Source organism: Maylandia zebra, linkage group LG20, assembly GCF_041146795.1.
Source record: "Maylandia zebra isolate NMK-2024a linkage group LG20, Mzebra_GT3a, whole genome shotgun sequence".
Taxonomy (NCBI): Eukaryota; Metazoa; Chordata; class Actinopteri; order Cichliformes; family Cichlidae; genus Maylandia; species Maylandia zebra.
Window position 1 is genome coordinate 15,213,126 of NC_135186.1, and position 25,326 is coordinate 15,238,451.

General features: G+C 41.2%; 1 protein-coding gene across 5 annotated transcripts; it reads right to left on the bottom strand.

Annotated features, from left to right (window-relative positions):
* Nucleotides 1–888: 888 nt before the first annotated feature.
* On the bottom strand, nucleotides 889–24,595 carry usp19 (ubiquitin specific peptidase 19). 5 transcript variants are annotated; one of them, XM_023153131.3, is made up of 26 exons: nucleotides 24,254–24,593; nucleotides 22,860–23,235; nucleotides 18,352–18,480; nucleotides 17,985–18,121; nucleotides 17,212–17,742; nucleotides 15,825–16,209; nucleotides 14,511–14,667; nucleotides 14,339–14,410; nucleotides 13,701–13,816; nucleotides 13,128–13,360; nucleotides 12,699–12,891; nucleotides 12,146–12,279; nucleotides 11,874–12,032; nucleotides 11,651–11,761; nucleotides 11,434–11,544; nucleotides 11,229–11,330; nucleotides 10,969–11,109; nucleotides 10,768–10,886; nucleotides 9,723–9,866; nucleotides 8,412–8,803; nucleotides 8,205–8,315; nucleotides 7,763–7,979; nucleotides 6,708–6,860; nucleotides 6,374–6,540; nucleotides 6,088–6,263; nucleotides 889–2,079 (listed from the first exon to the last, which is right to left on the bottom strand). In XM_023153131.3, exons 2-26 carry the CDS (start codon nucleotides 23,068–23,070, stop codon nucleotides 1,939–1,941), a joined length of 4,542 nt encoding a protein of 1,513 aa, XP_023008899.2. In that variant the 5' UTR covers nucleotides 23,071–23,235; nucleotides 24,254–24,593; the 3' UTR covers nucleotides 889–1,938. The 5 variants fall into 5 exon arrangements, with proteins under 5 accessions (XP_023008899.2, XP_004565523.2, XP_012778510.2 ...); XM_004565466.3 differs by having other exon boundaries at nucleotides 13,128–13,366; nucleotides 24,254–24,592; XM_012923056.5 differs by lacking the exon at nucleotides 889–2,079 and adding an exon at nucleotides 2,169–4,527 and having other exon boundaries at nucleotides 24,254–24,595.
* Between the last annotated feature and the right edge of the window lie 731 nt (nucleotides 24,596–25,326).

A 25,326-nucleotide genomic window follows, 5' to 3' on the forward strand; every position in this document is an offset into this window, starting at 1 on the left:
AGCCTTAAGTGTATTATGTCCACCTGCACTTTCACTAGTCTGACTACAGATGTTTTATAGATGAGGAATGAAAACTGCATTTTTTAAAGTATTTTCCAAGTGCTGTTAAACAGAGCAAGAATTTTTTTTTTTTAAATTCAGCTTTTCCAAACATCTTAGATTTATTGTGGATGCTCACATTATTTTGTGTGCACAGAAACTGCACCAAAAACAAAAACTACTAGGGTCAAAACTATCAGCCCCCTGTTGCTAATAGTCGACTGTAATTCATTTTTGCTGAATAGCAGACTGCAGTTGTTTCCCTGAGCAATCTTAGCCCATTCTTCTTTGGAAACTCTCTCAGATGTAATGGTTTCCTGGTATAGACCTTGGTCTTCAGTTAACCTCACTTCATTTTCAATGGCAGACAAGTCAGTCACTTTGGTCTTCTGGAGTTAGTTCTTCACCACCTCCAGAAGAGCAAAAGAGCAACACGCGTTTTGAATCGTTACATTTGAAGACACAGTGACGACCAACACCCAGTTTTTCCACACACTAAAACTTTCCCACAGCACAACACCACCAGGTTTCACTGTGGGGACGCTGCTCTCCCTTCATTCACCAAACATATGTCGTCTCTGTGATTAAAAAAAAAACTGCAGAATCTTTCTCCAGGTTGTCCTCCACATACTGTATACTGACTTAAAGGTCTCTTCTGCAGTGGAGTTTGGGTTTTTTTTGGTCTGCAACCTCATAGTCCATTCCTGTGTAGAGATCTTCTGTGTATCTCCTGCTTCGTGAACATCAACAATTCTTTTTCTCAAGTCTAAACCGAGTTTCACTTTTGGCGCAATGCTCGCTCAAAGCCTGCCGTTTATGCACAGAGAGAAGACTGCAGGCACCGGTGTCTTTAACTCTCAAAACTGTTTTTATTTATATTAACCATTTATATGCATCCACAGCAACATTCTTAATGATCCCCACATTATATACGCAGTCCATTACAAAGGAGGGTGAGAACATGATGCTAGACAACTTACAGGAAACAGAAGTAATGAAACGCAGCAAGAGGGGGTGAGGGTACATCTGACGAGGGGCTCGGGTTACATGCAGCCATGCACATTTCAATTTATACTGAAGCCTTTAGACAAAGCATCCACAGGAATGAAAAAACTAAACAAGTACAAAAAAATGAACAAAGCTAGAGAAAGTGAAGCTAAATCAAGTTTAGAAAGCAACGGGACAGAAAAAGTGTGTGCTCACTGTATTAAAAACAAAACACTAAAAAAAAAAAAAAAAAAAAAAAAAAAAAAAGGTGGGTCAGCACCATCTCATGTTTTCCTTAATGTGATGCTACAATTCCAGTCCATCTTGAATACACCACCACAAACAAATCAAACCAGGCAACTCAAACTTTAAAAGGAAAAAAACAAAAACAAACAACACATTTATATTACGACAATCATCAAAGTGTCCAAATATCCCCTAATAATCGACCACAGGTCTGGTTAATGTTAGCAAGAGCCGGTTTTTAGCTTGAAACCAGACCACAAGGTGCTTTGGTGCGTGGACACCCTCTCTCTGGTAGGTGGTTGTTAGGTGGTGGAGGAGGAACTCCATTAGCAGCAGCTTTACTACTTACTGCTACTGTTAACAGGAGCTCTTAGATCATAAGTGTCCCCATATGAACTGAATGAATAAAACTACACATGTAACTTGTTAAGTCTTTTTCAATGGCTATTAATGTGAGTATATTAACAAAGGTCTGTCTCAAGTGAGTGCAGTCAAATCCTCAGACCACCTGCAGATTTTTTTGCATTGCACCCCCCGGACACCTGATTCAGATGCCGGTGTAACCAATGACGACAGATGCGTCATCAGCTGAGGAGCTGCTCCCACTTGGGGGACCTCCATGGATCTCCACTCTCCTGTCCTTTCTTTCATCAGCCCTCATACTTGTTAGTCCACTTCCTCCATGTTGCCGTAGGATGGTGCTGCACACTCGCCGGAGTGGGCAAAGAGGTCAGACGGTACCTCAGGGGTCAGCGTAGGCGGTCCTTCGGCATCCAGATCTGTCCCAAATAGCGACTGGCTAGAGGCCTGCAAAATAAACCAAGCGTTCACATTAAATCACATTGGTTCAGCATTCAGAGTGTTCATGTGTGGGCATGAAACACACAAAGACCATAAACAGATGGAAATTTTATTTTCACAAAGTTTATATATTAGAAAGCAGCATTCAGGTGGAGTTATTGAGATACATTATTGCATGGAAATTAAAATAGGTTATGATCTATTCAATACACTACTTGCAATAACTCGGTAATATTATACAGAGGCATCAAAATATAGGTTATGATTATTGTTCTTTTGCAATTAACATTTTTAAATTAGGCCCAACACACACTCACACACAAAGATAACTTTATCAGTCAAGTCCATTAAATCATTAGCCAATCAGCACTTGGAGGTCGTGCCCCCTAAAATACTTCTACAGAGTTGATTTGAGGAGACAAATTAGATCAAGAACACTGTAGACAAATAAAAAAAAAAAAAAAAAAAAAAAAAATAGAATAAAGACTTGAGAATTGCATATGTCTGAATCAAGTATACAGTCTGATGGTGATCTGAGTAAGGCAGAGGACATACAGGTGTACTCTGACCTGATACCAGAGGTTTCCCTGAGACCCAAATACACACTCACACACGATCATCACGGGATGACTGCAGAGCAAAGAACTGATCTGTGGACGGTGTGGAGTCTCAACAACACTTGCAAACAGTTAGTGGCTGTGGATGAAGTCGTCCAGCAACTTAAGCTGCTAAACGGAATTATTAATAAATAAATATATTTTAAAATTTTAAATTTAAAGAAGGCTCTACAAAAATACCTTTGCTTATAGCTTACAAGTAAGGAACAATTCATGTGTAACTGTCCTTTAGAGCTCCCAAATCATTCAGAATTTAACTCCATTTAAAGCAGTGCAATTTATAAACATTACATTCAGGGGTGGACAAACATGTATAGTTTTATTGTTCTGAATATACTTTAGTTAGCCGCAAACTGCTAAAAAATAAACAAATGAACAGAAAGAAGTCCCCACCACCCACAAAAAACACAACCCCTTAACTTTTCAAAGCAGTTATGGCTTAGAGGTATTCAATAAACACACAATTAAAAAAAAAAAAATAATAATAATAATAATAATTTTATATATATATAGATAATTAGAGTGTACTACAGTACATGTAAAAGAGGACATGTTGTCTTGACAAGATCAGAAATTTTAAAAAGGCCCCGAAATTCATTTTTCTTAATTTTCAGAATACAAACTAAAAGCAGCTACACACACGGACACACACATACATATACATACAATAAGGTTTAATATTTTCTTCTTCAAGAACACATTTTCCACCCATCATACATTTCTACTGTTAAAGGACCAATGTGTAGGATTTATGGGGCTCTATAAGAATATATTAATCATTGTTTTCATTAGTGTACAAACACCTGCAAATATAAACAGATGTCTCTCAAGTCACACAGACGGGAAGACCCAAACGGTTATAATGTAGATTTGCATAGGTGCTCCAAAGAAATGGGCATTCAGTTAATTGCCATTTGGAACCTCACCACTAGATGGCCCCGAATCCTGCACGTTGATCTTTTATGAGTGTAGTGCACTGGAAACAAAAGGCGCTTTTCAGTGGGTCCTTGCTATTCTATAATGCTCCTATAAGCATCTTAAAAAGGATCCTACACAATTATCTGACTCCTGAACGCATCTAAACAGGCTCCAAAAGAGCTTTCAGGGTTTGCGCTTCAACTCCACATATACAATGTATAATTAAGGCTGTCATGGCTGATCATCTGAGAATTATTACCCAAAGTGTGACAATAAAAACTGAAACTTTCTTTAGAAATGTACAGAGCTTGAAGCCACTTTAAAACAATGCAGAGGTAATGTAGTGAGAAATCTACACCCAGTACATCATTACAGTGTGGGGGTAGCTCTCCTGCAGCTTTAAATTAGCGTCTCTCACGATGAAAGAGTCAGCAGCTGTGACTTTAACATCAGCCTGTTTAAGTCTTAATATGTGAAGTAGTGCCGAGTATTTTAAAGGGTTTAGCCACTTCAGGTATTGTGGTGCTATGTAGAACACAAATATTTTACTGGAAAAACACTAAAAACATCTCTTCTCGTTTCTACAAACAGACTTTTTTGATTTCAGGGGCGGTCCAGCATGTAAACCCAGCACTCAGCTCCAGGTGGCTTTGTAAAGAAGAGGGTAGACCAAATTGACAAACAGAGCGAGCACTGCAGTGAGCGTGCCCAGAACAAAGTATCGTACGCAGTCGTCGTCAGGATAGTCCAACATCCTCTGCCTGCGGTGCCGCTGCACCGACTGTTCGGCTCCATCTTCCTCTTCCTCGTCTCTGTTTCTCTGTGTTCGGTGTCGCCGCAGCGCAGAGAGGAACAGTCCACGGGGCCCTTCGTCGAGCCCGTCGTCTTCCTCCTCCAGTTCCCGCCATATTAGAGAGGCCTGCGATTGGCGGGAAACCTGTGTCAGCTTCTGCGAAAAGGTGCGTGTTCTAACAAATACTACGATTACACGAGAAACCTCCAAATGTGTGTACTTGCTGAGCATAGTGATTTGTACGGAGAGGACACGTGTGCTCTACTGAAACTGGGACAGTGAGGAGATTGTTCTTTAAGTGGGAATCAAATTTACAGGGGCCAGAAAATAAAGGGACATCTTCAAGCTCTTCTTACTAAAAGCCCAGGTTAAGAAATGTATATTTTAACCATTTTGTTGGAAACACTGTAACATAGTATATTCTTACCAATTTAAGCAAATTTTGTGAGATTGATATGAAATTTAAGCCTGAGCCTTGAAATCTCATCTGACAGCTTCTGAAATGAAAGTAACTGAACAAAGACTGTGCAGCATTTATCCCAAAGGAACAAAGTGGAGTTTTTCACATCCGGCAGTGACATGAAGTCAGTTTTTAATAAATAATCTGTATATCATTTGCACTGTGCTCACATGGAAAGACAACTCAATGGTTCAAAGTCTCACTGATCAATACATGGCTAAAATGCTCCAGCAAAAAGGAGGACAGGAATGAAAAACAGCTTAAAAGTGAATATAAAGTCTTTAAAACACAATACTCTTCCACTAAAAACACTCACGTTATTTAGCTGTTCATTTACTTACAAGGGAATCCTTTAATATCAGAGTGCCCCCCAAGATGTATGAAAAAGGACAATAAAATGCAGATTATACATTCTCCACTTATGTCTGTGAAGGTTCTCAGTCATCCAGGTCATCGTCGTCTAAGGAGCTTGGAAAGAAAAGCGTCTGGACTTCTTTAAGTTGTGTCTTCAAGCAACCTAAAGAAGTCCAGACGCCATTCTCCACTTAATTTTATACCCATATGGATTTGGATGTCTAAGCAAGATCACTTACAATACACACTGAAATTGCTTATAATGTGTATTTCCCGCTTTTCAATTGTCCACCAGATCAACAGCAAGATTTATTAATGATAGGGAATGATATTTAAAACCCCACAAAAAACCTCAAAAGCAGTTACACTCAAGTAGTGGGAAAAAGGGAAAAGAAAAAACCCACAAAGCTAATGCCACTTGACATCTGAGCTTTGCAGAGATTAACAGTGTGTCTCATGATGGATCCATCCATTATAAACCCACTGGGCTGTTTGTCATTAACAATGTCAGAGCACAAGCTCCTCTTGTCAAGACTAATTGAACAGAAGCAGCAGTTCTCAGAGAGATTTAACACACAGGCCTGTCTCTTAACACCTGGCAAGTACTGCCAGTTCCTCATTAGTGTGACACTTATTAATATCCCAAACCCCAATGACAGATGGACTCGATACAATGTACAAAGGAATAAACATGTACAACTCCCTCATTAACCACACTGACCCAAGCTAAAATCTTCCTACAGCCCATCAACCACACTAACAGTGACAGTTCACTCACCCCCACCCAAAAAACCAGAAAAACAACAAAAACTACAGGAGCTCTAAGTTAGCTGTGGGAAAAATTTCCTGTCTTATTGTTATGGCTCTCTCACCTGGCTGGCAGTAGCTCCTGCAGCAGTGGGCGACTCTGCACCTACAGGCCTGAGGAAGCGTGGCGGCCTCTCCACTGGGGAGTTTCGGCGCCGGTAGAACAGAACATAAGCGTAACGCGTCACCACTTGACTCTCGTCCACCATTGTCACGGTGCTGTCATCAAATAGACGCCAGCCTGAGAGTCAAGGAGGGAAGAGAGGCCGATAAGTGGTAGCAAGATGTCAGAGTGGAACTTATTGTATAACTTCCATATACATAAAAACAGATGCCACTGATCAGACTTACCAACATCACTGCGCTGGCTGTTCTTGTCACTTGGCAGGCGAGCGTAGGCAGTATAGTGGCCTCCTATCATTCCTCCATAGTGGTTGATGACCGCATACAAGTCATAGATAGGAGGCTGCTGCATCTCATCCTTCTGGCCAATACAGAACTTACTTAGATCTAGATTCCTGAAAGACGAGAGAGGCTAATGTTATAGAAACAAATACAGTATAGTATGATACAGTATTACTACTAATAATAGTCACACTTAGCTAAATAATTGACCAAATCTTTTTTTCATTAACATTCAAATGATGTGAAAATTAGGATACAAAAACATTTAGCTTGTATTGACCTGACTGGAAAGTCGACCATGTCATTGATCTTATCCCTCCAAATGAAACTCCTGAAGGAGAAGCGTTTGAGCTGAATGATCAAAACGTTGGGCAAACGCCACAGCAACAGTTGCTTGGAGGCCTCACGGTGCTGCTGGCACTTTGGACAGTACCTTAACACAGAGAGCAGAGATAAAGACCAGCTGATGAGACGAATGCACAGAATAATCGAATAAGACTTTTCACGTCAGGCCTGCACCGAATTTCATTTAAGAAGTTTCAACTATGAAGTTCACTAATGTATCTCTTAGCACAGTGTAGAGTAATAAAGTACTGGGCAAATGTTATGTCCTAATCCAATTTTACGCAGCAGACACCTGTTTACTTATGTTCACTATGATTCAGCGTTGAACTTGAACTCAGAAACTGAGAATTTTTAAAGTCTACTGGATTATTATCGTCACCATCACTACTGCAATGACTGTGGTACCTAAAGAATAATGCTGTGAAATAAACAATAAAAATACTGGTTGCCACCAGTTCTTCCCCTAGCCCAGGTATAAATTCTAGATCTTTCCCATAAAAGTTGACCTCTGAACATTGTTTAAAAACCTGAGAGCATCATTATCCAAACTCAGTTTGTTTTGTTAGTGTATGTAACTGTAGTATACTGAGTTTTTCCCTTTCGATGTATCAACATCTTTTTCTTTCTCTCTCTCATGTAATAATACACAAATAAAAGCCTCTGTTTGAATGTCTATGCAGGATCTGGAGCCCTGACACTATCCAGCTACAGACCAGGTTGTTGGTTTAAGTGTTAAGTTTAGTTCCTCTTTTTGAAGTTTGTATACAAGATGTCTCCTAGTTTAGTCGCTGCTGTCTGGGAGTGGGAAAGAGAAAGTTAAACCTGAGTTTATTGTTACACAGGCTAGACACATTTACCACTTGGTATGTTCACCAAGTTTAGAATTACATCAGACAAAGTGGAATTTGTGAATAACCTGAAAAAGAGCTACACGTCTAGAATCACAATCGATGCTACATTATTTAGAGCTCATTTCTTAAAGACTCCTACCAAGCCTCTTCAGGTGCCAGCACTTCTGGCTTGGTGAAAAGATTGAGGCACTGCTCGAGGGTGAAGTGTCCCGCTCTGGCCGTCTCACTCAGAGAACCCGGGTCTTCCTCGTACTCCAGTTCCTTGGAGCTCACCAGCACATATTCCTTTAGACGCTCGTTGTTCTTCCACACCAGCTCCAGGGTTGCATCGTCAGGTATATCTGCCAGTGCATCTTCTGCAGACGGGTTGATAGAGGAAAACATATTGATGTGTGGAACTTTTTCTGTTTTATTTTTGTAACACTAAACCTCAGAAGCCTGAAAAAGTCAAAACGCATCTTATGACAGAAAAGTCTTGAAGAGGTTTTCAATTTAGCACCATATCTTGCTAAATCAACCCAATATGGCAATGAAAAGAATAAAACTAAAGAAAATCAGTTCTGTAGAAAGTGGGGTGGTACCTCTCTCATCCAGCCTTTGCTCCTTGTTGTTTGCATCCAGCAGAGCGATGTAGAACTGACTAGCATGACCTGAAGCAGATTCACACGGATGCTGATACCCTGCGACTGCAGCTGCAGAACGTTCAAGAAGTTTAAATAAGAAGGCAAGAAAAAAAAAAAAAAAAGGCAAATCACCAAAATAATGAAGAATCTGTACAATACATTTACCTTCTGGCCGCACAGCCTTCTCACAGGACGTCTCTTTTTCAGCATGAGGGTCCAGAAAGCAACAAGAAGCAGAAGAGAGTGACTCGGAGAACCCTGAATCTGTGGTCCGTGTGGTGGAGAGGGACGTCTGGGAAGAGGAGAGGGACTCCGAGTCCCCTGAGTGGATGGCTGAGGCCTGAGCATACTCTGCCTGGGATTCAGGCAGCGAAGCGTGGCTCTCCAGCTCCAAGTTACCTGCTCCTACAGTACTGCTACCACCCACAGCTTCATCCTCCAGTCCAGGACCGTCAGGGGAGCCTGCTGGCACTGGAGGGAGGTCTACTCGGGACTGTGATGTTTCAGGGGATGTTCTGCCTGACTGGAAAGGAGGCTGGAACACGTTGACTGAAAACCTGCACACAGAGAGACAGTAAAGGTTATACTAAAAGTTCACATTTTAGTATGTTCACATAATATTCATTATTAAATGCCATAAACATTAAACTCTGATTATTTTACATCAAAAAGCACAAGCGTTGACTGAAAAGACATTCAGAACTTTTTTTTTTTTTGTCATACTCTGAGCATCAAAAATGTTTCTGGGTGTTCACAGATCCATCTGTGTAGCTGGCACAGAGAAAATACAAAGTACAGCCAGGGGGATCTGATTATTGCTCAAGTTTCCAGCATTAAGACAGTGACAGGGGAAAAAAGGAAAACAGAGAAACTAAGTTGAATGAAAATCATTTTATAAAAGTAAACTAGAATCCTTTATTAATGACTTTTTGAGCTTTAGCAGTGGAGCATGACAGAAAAGGATTTGCTAACACCTACATAAAAATCATACTTCTTTATTCCATGAGAGAATATGGAATGGGCCAGAGAGCAGCCAAGTGTTAAAAGATGAAAAGCAAATAAATAAATATTTGTAGAAAAAGAGGAAAAGTAAAGGTCAAATAGATTGAAATGAATAGAAGACTGTCAGACATGCGTACTTTACGCCACAGACATGTAGACAGACGTGTAATACAAAGAAACAATGCTGGTAGCAAACTTTGCTGCATATTTCAGCAGCATTTAATATGAACAGTTTATTAAAAATGTGATTAACAGTTACAAATGGCCCTTACATACATGAAGAATTTGTTTAGACACCATCCACTACCTCCTTGTCTTTGTTTATACTTTTAGAATCGTCAAGTAGTTTGAGTTTTTTCTTCCATTAATCAAGTAAAACGAATTCCCAGGACCATCTCTAATTCAGACACGTCACAGCAAATTTAATATTAGTAAATCGAACACGATGACTTTGAAATAAAAGTGACTGTGTACCTGGAATAACCCTCTAGAAGCTGGACGAGCCGGGAATATGAGAGTCGAGACTCTGGGACACTGACCAGGAAAGGCAGGCCCACGTTCTCTGTGTTGGGTCGACACAGACTTTTGTGGTTGGGCCAGTGGGTTCTCTGACACACTCTGGAGAAACAAGAGCAGAAGAGTTAACATGTGAGGAAGTACAGAAATTTTATTGCTAACATATAATCTGCAGTTTTATCATTTATTTCTTATAGCATTTGATATTGTATTAAAGATGTTTATTAAAGTTAATTCCACCATGTTAACCTTTTATTACAGGTACAGCCAGAAGTATTTCATACACATTGCATGATTGTGCTCATTCAGAGTTGATGTTCAGTCTCAGTTTATTGAAGGTTTCAAGCTTTGTGAAGCGCTATGACTTCACAATCTATTGTGTAAAAGACTTAGAACATAGAAGGCCGCTACACGCTTATAATACATATAGTACATATAATCTAGGAACAGGCTTGAGCGAAGGCCTGAATGTATTCAGCTTCTTGTTGCAACCTGTGGCATTTGAGTTTACTTAGTAACAGGTGACAGAAGATGGGTCAACAGGAGGACAAGTCAACGGGTATCTCCAGGGCCTGAAATTATCACCTTATTTGGGATGTTAGAAAGAGGAACTTCTGTGTCTGACTTTAGCTCTAAAATTGTTTCATTGTCTGTACAAGATGCAAATGATGTTCTTAGAAATACAAAAATATGTTATAGAACGCAAGAGGGGGCGTCAAACCCTGATGATATATAAACCATTCTCTGTGTATTTTTGGCAGAAGACATATGCTGATGTTTTCTCTCCTGTGTGTTAATAAACTCATTGTTTGACTGCACTCTTCTGGGCCTCTGTGGTTTGTGTCACTGCTCTACATTGATTGATTTCACAACACATGTTCATAGAAAAGTTAACCGACTGAATTAATAACATGATATGGGAGTCACTTTCTTCCAGGCAATCCCTTGGAAAGTTCTTAATCAGCTATTTACAGTTGAAAAAAACATGTTTTGGAAAACTTACTGATTGCAGTAGCCAACGCGATAGCAGCGAGTGCAACGCTTCAGTTTGTCTTCTTCAGACACCGGAGGCTTCAGGCAGGCAGCACATTTGGAGATGGGGATATTGGGGACCTGAAGTTTCTGCAGAGCAAACACAAGGCTGTTAAAATATTTGTAGTCACATATTTCACAGGTTTTCAAAATGTAAAAGCGAGATTTATACCTGCTGCACTTTGAACAATACCACTCTCTCTTTGGCCAGGTCTTTGGAAAGCACCTCAAAACAGAATAACATGTCAGAGGAGGACACTGTGTCCAGGGAGTGGGTAGGCAGGAACATTCGCTGGAAGCGGTTCTTTCCCACCTGAGATGGGGGGGAAGAGAAAAAGTGTCCTTGAGAAAGTCCCCTCTAAATGTCTGCGGTATTATACGACTCTCCCTCCTTTCCACGACACTGTTAAAGGACATTTTAAAATGTCTAACCTCGGCCAGTCTGAGGTTCTCGGGTTTGACCCTCACACTTCTAGAGATAGATTCCAGGACTTCAGCAGTACTGGAGCTCTCCTTGCTTACACTCACTAAAAACTGACACATACAGATGAATATTCATTAACAGGTCACAAGAGACACCTTTGAATTTCAGCACTTAATAATTGATGCAGAACTGCAAAGCTGTTTCTTATCTTACCTTGATGGGTTTTTTATGAGGTTCCTTAGCGAAGTAGAAAACTGAGAGCACCTTTTGTTTCTGTGGCAACGGCACGGGCAGGTAGAGGAAGGGGTCAAAGGTGATAGATACCTGAAAAAGAGGACAGAGATGTCAATGTCAATAAACAGAAACCAAACGTGTGTTTGTGGGGTGGGGGTGGGGGGTGGGGGACTGAAAAATTGTGTTATTGTGTTACCTTAGAGCATGTGGGACACACCAGTTTGGACTTGAACTGACCCTGAAACAGATCTACTATAAAGGAGTCATTCCGCATCTTGTGCCTCTGCCATGCTTCCTCTGCCACCACCTGCACCAACAACAAAAAAACAAAACAAAACATCAGGTCAAGGTTTGACAAAATTCTAGCAGGAAACAGTTACCATTTAATCTCATCACATTAGCCAAAGAAAAACACTAACTTCGTCTAGCCGCCCATCAGAGTCGACCGTTTCTGTGTAAGGTTTGTTCTGGATGCGGTTCAAGTCCTCGTGGAGTCCGTCCAGCAGGAATGCCATGAACTCCTGGGCATCGTGCTGGGCGTAACCAGTAAACTGACTTGCTTTACTTGCCACAATTGCCTGTGTGTTTGCAAACAGATGGAGAAAATGAAGGCAGATTGAAAACTTCCAGAGAAAAATTGCTGTAGAAGAGGAGAAGATCTCAGGAAAATCTCAGGGTGCCGCTTTTGTACCTTGAGTTTTGAGGGCTGGAAGGCGTGGTGCGTTCCTTTCCAAAGAGCCCTGAGCAGCACAGCAAAGCTGATGGCTAGCCTGCCTCCTGTTCCCAGTGGATTAGTGCAGTTGATTTCTGCCTCAAAGGCTCGGTCTGTGGGGAAACAGAAAATACAGGAATGCAAAAAGATAATATTTTCTATCAACCTTTGGCGAATTACATTGTTTCCAAGGAACTAGGTGACCCAGATTTTCAGTGCTCTAAATGCTTCAAGTCCACAAACTTCTGCAGTTGTAGCTAATGGAGATAAATCCTGTGGAAGTTCCTGAGCACTCATTAAGCCTGCCCCTGTGGGCCATGACGTTGTACCAAAGCCATAATAAAACATAGCCTGTTTTACTTTTCAACACAAAAACCCAACAACACGGTGCTCTTCTTGGCAACAGCATTAAAGATGAAGTAAATTATCCCTTTGGGTGTGCATTAGAGCAGCATTTATTAAAACAGTGCTGAATTATAAATGTATTCCTGTATTATTTTTAAGAGGTAAAAAGAGTAAATCCATTATTTACCATGAAAGTAATCCCTGAGTTCTCTGGTGTTGGACAGGGACTGAATGACGCTGTTCATGAAGCAGGTGTTTCCGAGGTTGACCAACCCTGTAAAACCAGGCAAGCACACCTTCTTCTCTTCCTCTTCCTCATGGCGCTCGCTGCTGGCCGGAGGTGCGTGGGTCATGGGCTGCACCATGCAGGTAGGCTTAGGCTGGGAAACACACACTGTCATTTACTCTAGTTGTATATGTTTGTATTTGTACTTTTATTAGCCTCACTTAATAACTATTCACTCATCCAGACTCTATGGTGTCACCTCTGCTGCTGTCAGCTCTTATGACACACGTGGACCAAATGATAATAAAACCACTAGAAGTAAAAACAATATAACAATAGTAGTACGGTACACAGTTTCAAGTCTATATGGGTATTCATTAATCCATTCACCATGGTAACAGTAGGCTCTGGCTTGGTAATAGCAACGTGCTCAGAGACTGTGCGTGGAGCCACAGAGTCCAAACCCCCATCTTCCACTCTGGTTGGGGCCTTGGGTGTCTTGGGTTTTTCTTCCCCAACCCGCGGAGGCTCCTCCTTGGCTGGGAGGTTGTGCTGACTGCTGCCTGGCTGGCTCTTCTCCATGCAGGCAGGGCTGGAGGGCACAGCGACCTTAGCGCCACCCACTGCACCTTAAACAGAGGACAATAGAGGTTGTGGTTAGAAAATGAAGCTCATCAGCAAGAGATGTGACAGGAATAATAAATATAGTTTTGCAGCAATATTCATTTACATGCCACGTTACAGAGGTCAAATTCCTGTACCTGAAAAACCCACATGCATTTGTCTCAACCACAAACAGTAAAGAAAAAACACTAACAAAAGACAACAAACTGCCCTAAATTCAAGCAATAAGTGCTGGTCATCTTTATTGTGGAACTTCTCTGGATTATCATGTCCAAAAATCCTGCAGAACAAAACCAAAGACTTTATCTAATGTTGACAAGTAGAAGCCTGGCAGCAGACCTTGTGTGGCTTGGGCCTCCAGGCCCCCCCAGCGTTGGCTGTGCCTCTTCTTCAGAGTGATGTCCAGACGGGAGGGAGTGAAGGCGTAGCTGCACAACTCAGGCTGGATCAGATTCCTGAATCACAGGAAGGAGAGTACACAGGTCAGATTGTAAAGGCAAAAAGAAGTTCAGGGAGGTGAGTGATCTACGAGAATGTCATCAGTGCAACATTCCCACTTTGTTATTCATCACGTAATGTCTGGAAGACATTTATAACATTCCAGATATTAAACATATTTATGTTGTCCGCACCACTTCCATTTGTGCCGAGTGCTTAAACCCGTAAAAAGAAACCACAGATAAGGAAGTTTGATTCCACAAGTTTCCTTAAATGTGGTGACAGGTTCTACCTTATAAGTTTGATGTCTTTGCCCTGATTTAACCCTAGTGATTTAGCACTCTTGTTTCTTCATGGCTAATTAGGCTGTTCCAATTAGTTAGATACTGATGAAGCTAGCCGTGATTCCTGGAACAGCTCAGTATATCTGTACAGTTAGCCCACACATCTACACAGAAAAACATTCCGGTGTTGCGCTCTTCACCTGCTCATTTTAAGATTCTGGTTTCTAAGCAAGAACAAGCAAACTCCAACAGTACCTGAGTTTGACTTGCCACTTGAAGACTGTGTTCGGTCCACAATCTGAATGAAGCCGCAGAAAGCTGACATCACTGTAAAGGAAAGCCAAAGGAAGGTCAATCACTCGCTGCTCTTTCGAGACTGGCCAAAAGGAAGCCACATGCTTTATTAGTAGATATTCATGGTCATAACCTTGTCTGGAAGATGAGGGTGAAGTCCTGTTCCCTGAAGATGACTCTGGCTGTATCCCTGCAGATCCCCTTCAGGTAAACATTGACTACCATCAAGTCTGTGCCCTTCTCATATGAATCATTCTTCACATACTGCAGGTTTACCATGGGCTCTGGGGCTGTGGGAAGTTTGGACAAAGTATTAACAAAAAGAAGTTATTTGAGGTGGTTTGTGCATCTGAATAGCATGCCTAATATGATCCCAGGAAAGGTGTTTAAGGTGTGCGGGACAGGTCCTGGTTGAGAGCCAAGGTTATCTCACAGCTGGCTTGGAACCAAAGATTTTAAATGTTTTCAGCATTTATATGTTGCAGTTGTGATCTTTGGTCATAAACCAGTTTCAAGAAGAAGAAAAGTTAGTGAGACTAAAAGAGAATTTTGGAAGGTGCCAAATTTTGGAATTTACTATTTTCACCTTCAATTATACGCTAAATAAATAAATAAATAAATATTACACTTAATAATCACAGTATAACAAAGTCAGTCAAACTGGGGGGGGGGGGGGGGAGGAATCAACCTATGAAATGATCTCACCTGCTTTTGTGCAAAAACAACAAGTGCACCGTAGAGGCAACAACCGAACCTAAGAAAGTGAATGGTTTTACAGGTATACCACTGCTCTCTTACTCCAGCTGACTGATTTTTCCTCTACCTCTACTTTTTGCCACTGTCTTTGCACTGCACTGGTAGCATGACACAGTACATGTTGCATGGATAGTCCAGCTTCCCCAGATTAGCACATTGGTGCTGTTATGATAGTGTTCTCCAAGCCTCCCAGCACTGTCTTAAGAATGGATGAGACTCCAAGAGATGATCCATTACTCAAGGACAGCTGGACAGGGTTGTACACATTTCTAACCAAACTGTCAAAACAGACACTATGAGTGTGGCATGAGGGTCTTTAGTGGGACTTGTGCTAACGGAGAACCCTGGCTTGTCAACCAATATGAATGCACTACAGGTACTATGACCTGTCGCTGGTGACAAGGTTACTAGCAAAAAGCAAAGCTAGAGAAAAATCAGCAAATAGGGGACGAGGAAAGAGCAATGGTTTGGCTTCCACATGCAAAAACATTCCCCTTTTTGGAGTGGTCCTCTTGTTGCCTTTCCAGTGCATCTGCTCTCCTTTTGTTTGCACCAAAGCAGGTGAAATGGATTCCCAATGGTTTACACCTCCTCACTGAGCAAACCGATGTCCCCGAAATTGACTGATTGTGTGTTAAACTGTTCCCTTAACCTTTTTCAGAAGCGCATTTAAGCACCATATACAACTAACCATCCAGTTGCTTCATTTCCAGTAGCGGCTCCTCCTTCGACTGGTCCCGCTTCTCCTCATCGTCACAGCTGCTCTTCGTTTGGGCAACACCTGGGGGCTGGCTTTGCTTGGCTGGCATTCCCATCGCCTCTACTGGTACCACTTCCATATCTCCAAGCTGCTGACAAATCAGAGGATCCTGCTCTGATTCCTGCTCAACAGGTTTTCCAGCTGGCTCAGAGTCTGTTCTGTCTCCCAGCCTTTGGGGAGAAGTCGAATTCATTTCCTTGTTGAAGGCGACAGGTTTAACACAGTCACTGGTGCTAACAGGAGCTGCTGGCTGGCTCACACTGACATGTGTTGTTGCACCAGACTGGTCTGATGACTGGTTTTGCTTCTCAGCCAACTGAAAAAATACAAATAAATTAATACATTTAAAAAAAACAAAAACAAAACAGGAGACATTTTAAAAATGAAAGAGCAACGTTCACTCCCAAAGTCCCCATAGGAAAAGGAGACTAAATGAATATCTATGAGCTACAGATTTTTCACATTTGAGAGGGTATACACAGCACCCTCTAGTCCTCTTATTACAGCAGTGACCAAAAACAAAGGATGCCATATACAGCTGATTATCCAGTGAGATCTAAAGTATCTGCAAAGTTACTTTTGTGACCTTAGCTGTATGAAAACACGCCAATACACATGAGCAGACAGTCCTCTCATGTCTCACTTACTGCTCTTTATCTGGCAGGCTGTTGTCTGGTGACAGGTTTAGATGGCATCTGTTAGTATGTTGTGTAAAAATATTTCATAAAATTACAAATCTCTCCCAAGCTCCAGGGACACTTGGAAAAGGGGAGCCCACACATGGCAGATGGTGTTACTGGCTGTAATCGAATTAAATCCTAGTACTGGGTGATGTGTGGAAATAATCTGCAATTTTAGTCTTTAAATGAGTCAGAGTTGGGAAATTATTTAAATTAAAAAAAAAAAAAGTTTAATCATTTTAAATATTATTAAATATGGAAATATATTATTTCTATTTATTGGGTTCTGCATGATTTTGGGCTCATTCAGAATACGTCACATCCGCCTGACAGCTGTGTGTGACTATAAACACAATAAAAGAAAACAGCAATACTGTTGCTGGGGTAGCTAAGTGGCTGTGTAAAATAGAGATAGTACAATACAGACAGCTCTTTACCGTTGTGTGTTCACACTGTTTTGGTGTTTGTGAATTTTTTATTTCCCTGCCAGAGGAATCAAGTTTTTCTAACAGTTGGCAGGTTTCTTGCTTACAGGACAGTTAACAGCTCAGCTTACTGGAGTAAGTCAACTGTATCCAGTTATTTAAGGGCATGTAAAGAAACTGAATTATAAATCACAATATTATAGCTAATCTCACCTGAGTTCTGTTGGTAAGGGTGGAAGCAGCTGCTTCTGCTCCCTGTTTCTGTCCGCTGCCACGAGTCTCAGATCTGTTGTCTCCACTTTTCCGTTCCGTCTGTGGGCTCCGACCAGCGGGCAGGTGGGCACAGGTGGATTTCCCGTTAGCTGCTGTAGACATCACAGATGGCAGGTCGGCTGATGCAGCGTCCTTAGAGGTCTTAGGCAGCCGTACAACTGTGCGTTTGGCACTAGGTTCCTGATGCGGTTGCTCTGCTTTCGTGACGGTAACAGGCTTGCTGCTGGTGGTGGAGCCATCTCCAGCTGTGCTTTTAACACCTGCAGAGTCCGTAGTGGCCTTTTCACCCGTCAGTTTAGTTTTCAGGCTGCGTTTGACACATGATTTGCTAACACCGCGTCTTGACTCGCTGTGTGCAGGTGACGAGGGAGGCTGGGGCTGGAGATGTGGAGTTTTCTCTGATGACTCCAAGGCAACGGGCTTCATGTCTGGTTTGGTCTCTATGGATACTGCCTCCTTCTTTTTATTTGACTAAAGCAGAGGAGAGGAGCCAGAAGAAAAACACAGGGCTTACTTAAAGCTTCAATGTGCAAGACTCTCCTTCAAAGATTAAATAACAGTCACGTCTGGGCAAAATGTTTTTCTAAACGTGGTGCAGATCCCTTATAACAAGTACAGTGTGTTGCTTGCAGGCTAGCATACTTACCTCAGTTTAATTTAATATTCTTTTAAACTTGTTTTGAATGAGCGATGAACAATTTTATGCGACTCACCTTTAGAGAAGGCCAGATGTGGAAAGGAATCTTTTTGTGCATGATGAGATGGAGGAAGCCTCCCTTTTCCTTATACTGGACTTTGCTACATGAGGCCTCGATTTCCTCCTGCAGCTGGCAGCTCCATTGCCGTCCATCTGAAGAATGAGAATGCACCGATTTTAATAGACCACAGCTCTACCTACAGTATCATTTCAAATAGAATAACTGCAATAAATCCAAGATATAAACCAAAGGATTAAGTTTAAAGTCCAAATTCCAGAGTTTGAAGGCTAAACTGTACAGCTATGTACTTTTGTGGTTTTATATTTTATGACTGACCCAGCTTCTATTTTGATCTCCACTTTTATACTTTGCTGTGAATTACCTGGGAAATCCACATTGCAGTGTGTGTCTGTGAAGGTGGTGTTTATGTCCTCTATCCTCTGCACCCCCTCGCCACAGCGCAGCCTGACAGTCACTTCGTTGACATTCTGCTTCCAGTCCACAAACACATCTTGAAAAAACAAAGAAGCAGGCATATGAGTTTTAAAGAGGAGCAGGAACTTGAAAATTATTCCACCCTGATCACTCAGCCTCCAGCCTGAGCCACAGTGACCCTGTTAAAACGTAAAAACTAAAAAAAAAATCCTCTGGTTAAAAAGGAAATTTTAAAGTAAAAACCAATGAAGAGCACAGCATCAGTACAATGAACCCAAAGGAAAACACACTGAATGCACATGCTCACGCATTCACACAGACCACTGCGCTCATATGCTCAACTGGGTCAGTCTAGAGCACTCACGGACAGACCGAGGCAGACAGAAGGCAGTGAACTCAGCAATTACAAATGGGACATCTAAAATTATCCACCCCACACAGACTGTATTCCAAGTAAACAATTGCAAGAAGGAAAATCATCAAGTCATTTGCATGCTACCGAGCCACTTCTTCAAATGTAGACTCAACACACTAACGTGGACAAAAAGAAAGAAACAAGAAGACGTGTACCACAAGGCTCATAGCACCCAGCCTTCAAGCCTCAACTTTCCCACACTCATTTCCTCATCCAATCTCTCCCCAACTGAATCACTCCAAAAAGGTCACAACACTCAATCCCCTTCAGCTGGTGACAGTCAGATTACCAGTGTAGCTATGCCACTCAAATGACAGGAATAAACTTGTTGACATTTGTGACAAATTGTTTTGTTTTTTTTTTAAACACTTAACATGTGTGTTTAAGTGTATTTTTTTGTGAATTCTCAGTATAATTAAAATTACACTACTGCAACAGTGGACTGTTACAGCCAGAATGTATATACATATGAAAGGAGCAGACATGCAATCAAAGATTCTTGAACAGAAATCAATTGGAGAGCTCTCATTTGTTAAGAGCCCATAGTTGTCCTGCTCAAGCTAACAAGAGCCAATCACTATCTGAAAAAGTAAAGATATTAGCCAATCATGTTGTTGCAGTGTTGTTTGTGAAGTCCAATTGTGGGCTTAGTAAAATTGTAGATAACAGTACTTTTCTTGGCTTAAAGTAACCATATTGTCAAATAGTACGGAACTTATTAAGCACTCTGATTGGATGAGAGGAGACGCCGATTATGCTAGCACCGAGTATTGTGTGGAGGTTCTGAAACTTTGCTCGTGTGTAGAATTTTATTTTTTGCAGTATGTCATCATATTTGACTTGTACACATTAACACACATAATACTCTCAAAGTGAAGTTTAGATTTTCTTCCCAATTTATTTTTCCCCAAAACATTTCAAAGATGGCTGCCAAGCAGCAAGAGTTTCTTTTAGAAAGATCTACAAAACTAGCAACTGGAAAAAAAATAACTTCTCAAAATCTATTTTTAATAAAGTAGCTTTTGGTTTAAGGTAAACTCATTTTGACTGTCACTACGGTTAGATCAACTACCAGCATGAATGTTGTGAACATTAAATTACATTTAATTTAAAGTGAGTCAACCAATTCAACTTAAATAGCATTTCACACTGTAATACTATTAATGAATAAAAAATGAAATGATTTAATTTGCTGTTTCCAAATACATTTTGCTTTGCATCACTGAACAGAGTTGGTGATTGCGGGTTTTGAATAATATCAAAAAATTACTGGTGCCTTTTCATGAAAAGCCTACAGCTGGTTGAGTATCTGGCAGTATCTCAGCTAGAATAACATCCCTTCACTATGAAGAAGAGGACCAGCAAGACAAATGTTCTCACATTCAGTCTCATGAGAAACCAAACAGAGCCAGAGTAGAGCTCATCTATTAACACTACAAACAGCCGCACTGACCTGAACACAGTCTAGTCTGATGAGACCCACTAAGATAACTTGCAAACAATACTTCCAGCACGACCAAGTATATATAATCAAAGCACTGATTACAGGCATGAGCTGTGCTCTACATGATCAGGTAAATGCTGTATCACTACGTTCACATCAACATGAGATCCAATATCACCTTTAAAAGCTGTTATTAGTATCAAATTATGCAGGCTTAAAACAACAACAACAACATATCGAAATGTGTGACAATATGGTAGTCACACATGCTGAAGATCAGAACACGATGGACACCAAATCAGAGACGAACAGAGTAAATGCAATTGGCAATTGGAATAGGTGCTAAAAACGGGACAATCTTCTACTATGTTCCTTCCCCCTACTGGCCAAAAAGCTGTTACTGCTGGACTAAAGTGGTTATTGAATAGAAAATAAGCACTACAGTAATAGAGCTGTAATTGTTGCAGATTACAGCTCTATTACTGTGGTGCTTATTTTAGTTGCTAGGGAGGTATCTATGCTTTGAGTCCAAATCCACGAGTACAAATACAGAAAACAAGTAAAACAAAAGGCAGGCGAATCTCACGTGTATAGTTTACAGGTATTGCCAAAGACTATAGACTTTGGAAAGAAAAAGCACTGTGAATCAATAGCTTATTTGATCAAGGGCTTATGGAAAATGTGAGAAGCTTTGCATTAGCATTTCAACCTTCAGGGACAAAATCACTCACAACTGTAACAGAGTTAAGTGATTAATACTGCTCGATCAAGACAAATAAATGATGGAGGAAAAGGAAAAAAGAAAAGGAGAAACATCAAGAAGAAAGAAACCACAAACCTAATTTACAAATCTGTGCAAAGATTATGTGGACTCAAATAAATCCTTCAGTGGTCAGACAAGAAAACTACAGCTGCTTTTGTTTTAACCTTTAAACTGGAAAAGTATTCCATTATGTTATTCCAGAAAGCATAAAACGTTTTCTTCATCTTTTAACACATTATATTCAGTATCTACTAGAAGAAGATGGTGAGTCTCAGACTGTTACATTGTCATTGCTTCTGTGAGGCTCTTTATAATCAAAACTATCCATCCTCTGCACATGTCCAAACCACCTCAGCCTTGTCTCTAAAACACTGAACTTGAGCTCTCCCTCTGATGTACTCATTCCTAATCTTGCCCATCCTGTTCTCTCTCAAAGAAAATCCAAAGACTGTCAACTCTGCCACCTCCAATTCTGCCTTGTATCACTTTGTTAGTACTACCACCTCCAAACTATACATCATAGCAGGTCTAACTACTATTTTATTAATCTACTCTTTCACTTTCACATTCCTTCTGTCACAAATCAACCCTGACACTCATCTCCAACCACTCCATTTAACCCGTTCCGTCTTCTTCAACTCTCTTGTGCAAATTATTCCACTACACAGAAAAAAGTTTAGTACTGCAAAATAAATAAAATGATGACAAACTAAAAGCTGGGCATTTACATTTACACATACGTGTGCTACCAAATTCATATAATGTAGTTGTAGTTAATATTTTATTGCTGTTATTACTGTTTTATCCGATAAAGAAGTTGCAAAGGGATAAATGCCTCAACAATATCCTAAGGACTCTAACTCCACTGCCTTGGCCTGCACCTGGTGAGTGTAGGTGGCAGGTGATTTAAGGGGGTTCTTGGAACAGCCCTTTGAGTTTGATTTAAGGACACAAACTAGGGCCAAGCAACAAATTGTATATTTATTTCAGCTACAATTGTACTATTCATTAATTATAAAAAATAAAATAATGAGCATAAAACAATTTCTTTGTTATGTTTCTATTTGCTATGAAGATTTTGTCTTGCTCTCTGTTATAAAATCAGCACACCTCTTTCAACTACAGCCATGCACTTTGGTCTGTCTGCTTCATCTAAAGGTAAATCTAGATCACTAGTGTGTTTCTGCCTTTAGTGCATATGGTGAAGGAGGACATGCAGAGAACTGGTGTGGCAGAGGAGAATGTTAGGACAGGATGAGATGGAGGCAAAATAATCTGCTGTGGTGGATCAGCTAAAGGAACCAGAAGAAAGAAGATGACGATTACTGATTGGCTGCAGATGCTTTTGTCTCTAGATCACTGAGGGTCTCTCACCCAGAGGACTTTGTTGACATAATAAAAATGTGCTTTTTAATGTGCATCTAGAATGAAGTGAAATAATTACTGACAAAAATAACTGATCACAGCAAACAAATGAACCAGTTCTCCACAGGCTGTGGTTTGAGTAACCCTCCGGCTTACAGTGAATCTCTCACAAAGCAGAACAGGGACCACAATCACCGTCACTAGCTAAAGTTCAAGATGGTGGAATTTGAGTCACCAGGAGGATGACAAACTCCATGGAAAAGCAGCTGAATGACACCAAAGCAACACAAGTGGCCTAACCAGCTTTCATGTAGGGAAAAATAAAATACCAGGGACACGCTACAGGGGATGAGGCTACATGGTTACCTTTCAAAACAAAACATTTACCCACATTTTAAGAGTAGACATCCACAAAAAATAAAATAATGTAAAAATGCGTGTAGCTGGGACACTTTTTGTAATTCTTACCTTTCTTGACTTCTGCAATAACCCCATCCACGGCGGCAGCTCTCTTGGCCTCTCTGCTTTCCTGGTTGGCCCTGTCCTTCTGCTTCTTCTTACTCGTACTGGAGGGCAAGTCTGAGCCGTTTTCTCTGCTACTGCCTCCTCTCTGCTGAGCTCCACCACGGTGGCCCACCGCCTCACTCCCGGCCACACCACTACTGCCGCTGCTGGCCATCTTCAGGCACTTGGCACTGACAGGCCGCCCGTCGCCAGAGTCACTACCACTGCTGGGGTCTGGATCTGAGGTGTGCCTCTTCCTGCCTGGCCCGGCTATCTTGGCGATGATGCTGGTCTGAACTCTCCCAGAACAGAATCAGGAAGACTAGTGAGGGATGGGGACCTAAAGCATAGACAATTCACTGTCAGTTATCATGATGTGGAATTTACAAGATGTAACAGAATATCAAACAGCTATGGGACTTGAGTAGGACACACACACCAGCAAACGCATGCACACATCCAGAGACAGGGACCTGCTGTAGAGCAGGTGTCAGATAACAGCAATGCTGAAAAAGAACATGACTATTGTGCCTTACAACAAAAAGCATATGGCTGAGCATAACATCGACTGAACCAGTCGGACATTGAGCTTTGCTCCGTTTCCTTAGCATAGCAACCGCAAGTTGCTAGCCCACAGTAAAATGACAAACAAAGGACAACAGATAAATCAGCCATTTTAGTTAGCGTTCAGTACAAACCATTTACTAAATAGCCGACCGCTGTTTATTAATCCGTATTGCTGAGCTTCCCCTTATCAAGCTAGTTAGCTTACTTACTGTAAGTTAGCCAATAACCAGCAGACTATATAGGTTCGTTTATTTTAAGGCACACGTGTTCGTGGCTGTCATGTGCCTGTAAATAATGAAGCATGCACATAGGTCTCCACGAGGCTTCAAACTAACCTTATATTCTCAAAGTCATGCTTTGGCAACTCTCTTTAAAAAACCTGCTAACCTTCAGAAGAGTAACATAATACCGTAACCCTGATGTACCTGGTCTACACTGCGAAATGTAACAATTGTTTATGTACATACCGTATCTAATTTCGCTGCTTTGACTTCTCGGGGCAGTAGTAAACAGTGGCATTACTTTCGCATACCGCCAGTAATGTTTTAATGGCTGTAGTTTATCTCCATTACCGTGTGCCCCAGCGGAGCGCCGGGCAGGTCGTCTAATCAAGCGCTGCTACAGAGCTCCGAGCAGCTAAAGTCATTAGCCTCACGCTAGCGGTAGCTCAAACCAAACGGGTTGGTACGGCTATTCAATTTAAACAAATAAGACAAGACATCTCGTGACACCTGACGAACATTAGCAGTTAAAACACTACATTCATATTAACGTAACAACATGACACTTACGGGGATTTATTATGATGCTAATTCCGTTTTAACACACAATAGCGAGCGACTTCTTTTCGTTGCCCGGCTGCTAAAGCTCCCTTCTCGGCCGCAGGCCGCTATGCTCCTGCCCGAACTCGAAACCCCGTAGTCCACGGTGTTTCTAGAATCTTCTTTCCTTTAACCAGGGCCCATTTCTTCACATTTCAATTGCGAAGAAAATCAAACAAAATACAACAGCAGAAATCCTGCTCAATCCATTGGTTTCATCCGGCCTCTGCGGGGCGAGTCCTACTTTGTTTGGAGGAAATTACAGCGCTGACCGGCCAAACCTGAAACGATTGCACGGTCACTTCCTGGCTGACATGCTCACGTGATCTCTCTCTCTTTCTCTCTCGCTCTGTAACAATCTGCATTAGATTAAATTTCTCGATTTTTGATTATTATATACCACATTTATTATATTGTTCCGATGTCTAAAAAAATGTTCGAGACACTGAAAACCTTCCGAGTCATCTAAGGAGCATCCGAGAGCCTCTGTAATCAACATTTAATGGCGCTCACGACATCCTTTTGTGCACCAATATTCTCACAGAAGTTAAGGACAGAGGTCTAGATTTAGTAAGCCTTGTCCCAAATAGGTCTCCATTATCTTGTTAGACTACAGTACGTAGTAGTTTGTCTGTTTGTCTTTTCCTGAAAAATGTATGTAACTTTGGTTTTGCAGCAACTACATTTAAAGCGCACCAAGAAACAAACCCATAACTTCCAAACCTCATTACAATTTTGGCTCATTTACAAAAACTTCAAATCCAGGCAACTACAAATGGCATAAGGTAGGTATTTCAGATCAACCTCAAGTCTTTTGCTTTTGAGATCTGCCAACACTTAGTGGCAAACCTGGTAAACGGACAGCTGTAAAACTTGCAGTGCAGCAGATTCTGTCAAAAGGGCACATCAAGGACACAGACACAAAAATAGAAATGGGACATCTTGCACCACTGCAAACCCCATGCACATTGGAGCCACAAGACAGCACGGTTAGAAAACGTGGAAACTTCAAATCATTCTGCTTTGTGATAAATGTAATGAAA

Bases quoted from the DNA above. Each gene is read 5' to 3' on its own strand.
- usp19 (XM_012923055.5), bottom strand. From the start codon at position 23,070: ATGGCCAGCAGCGGCAGTAGTGGTGTGGCCGGGAGTGAGGCGGTGGGC. The intron at 11,331-11,433 runs GTAAGATAAGAA...TGTATGTGTCAG, and splicing joins CTCATAAAAAACCCATCAAG to TTTTTAGTGAGTGTAAGCAA. The intron at 6,541-6,707 runs GTCAATACAAGC...CTCGTCTTTCAG, and splicing joins ATGGTCGACTTTCCAGTCAG to GAATCTAGATCTAAGTAAGT.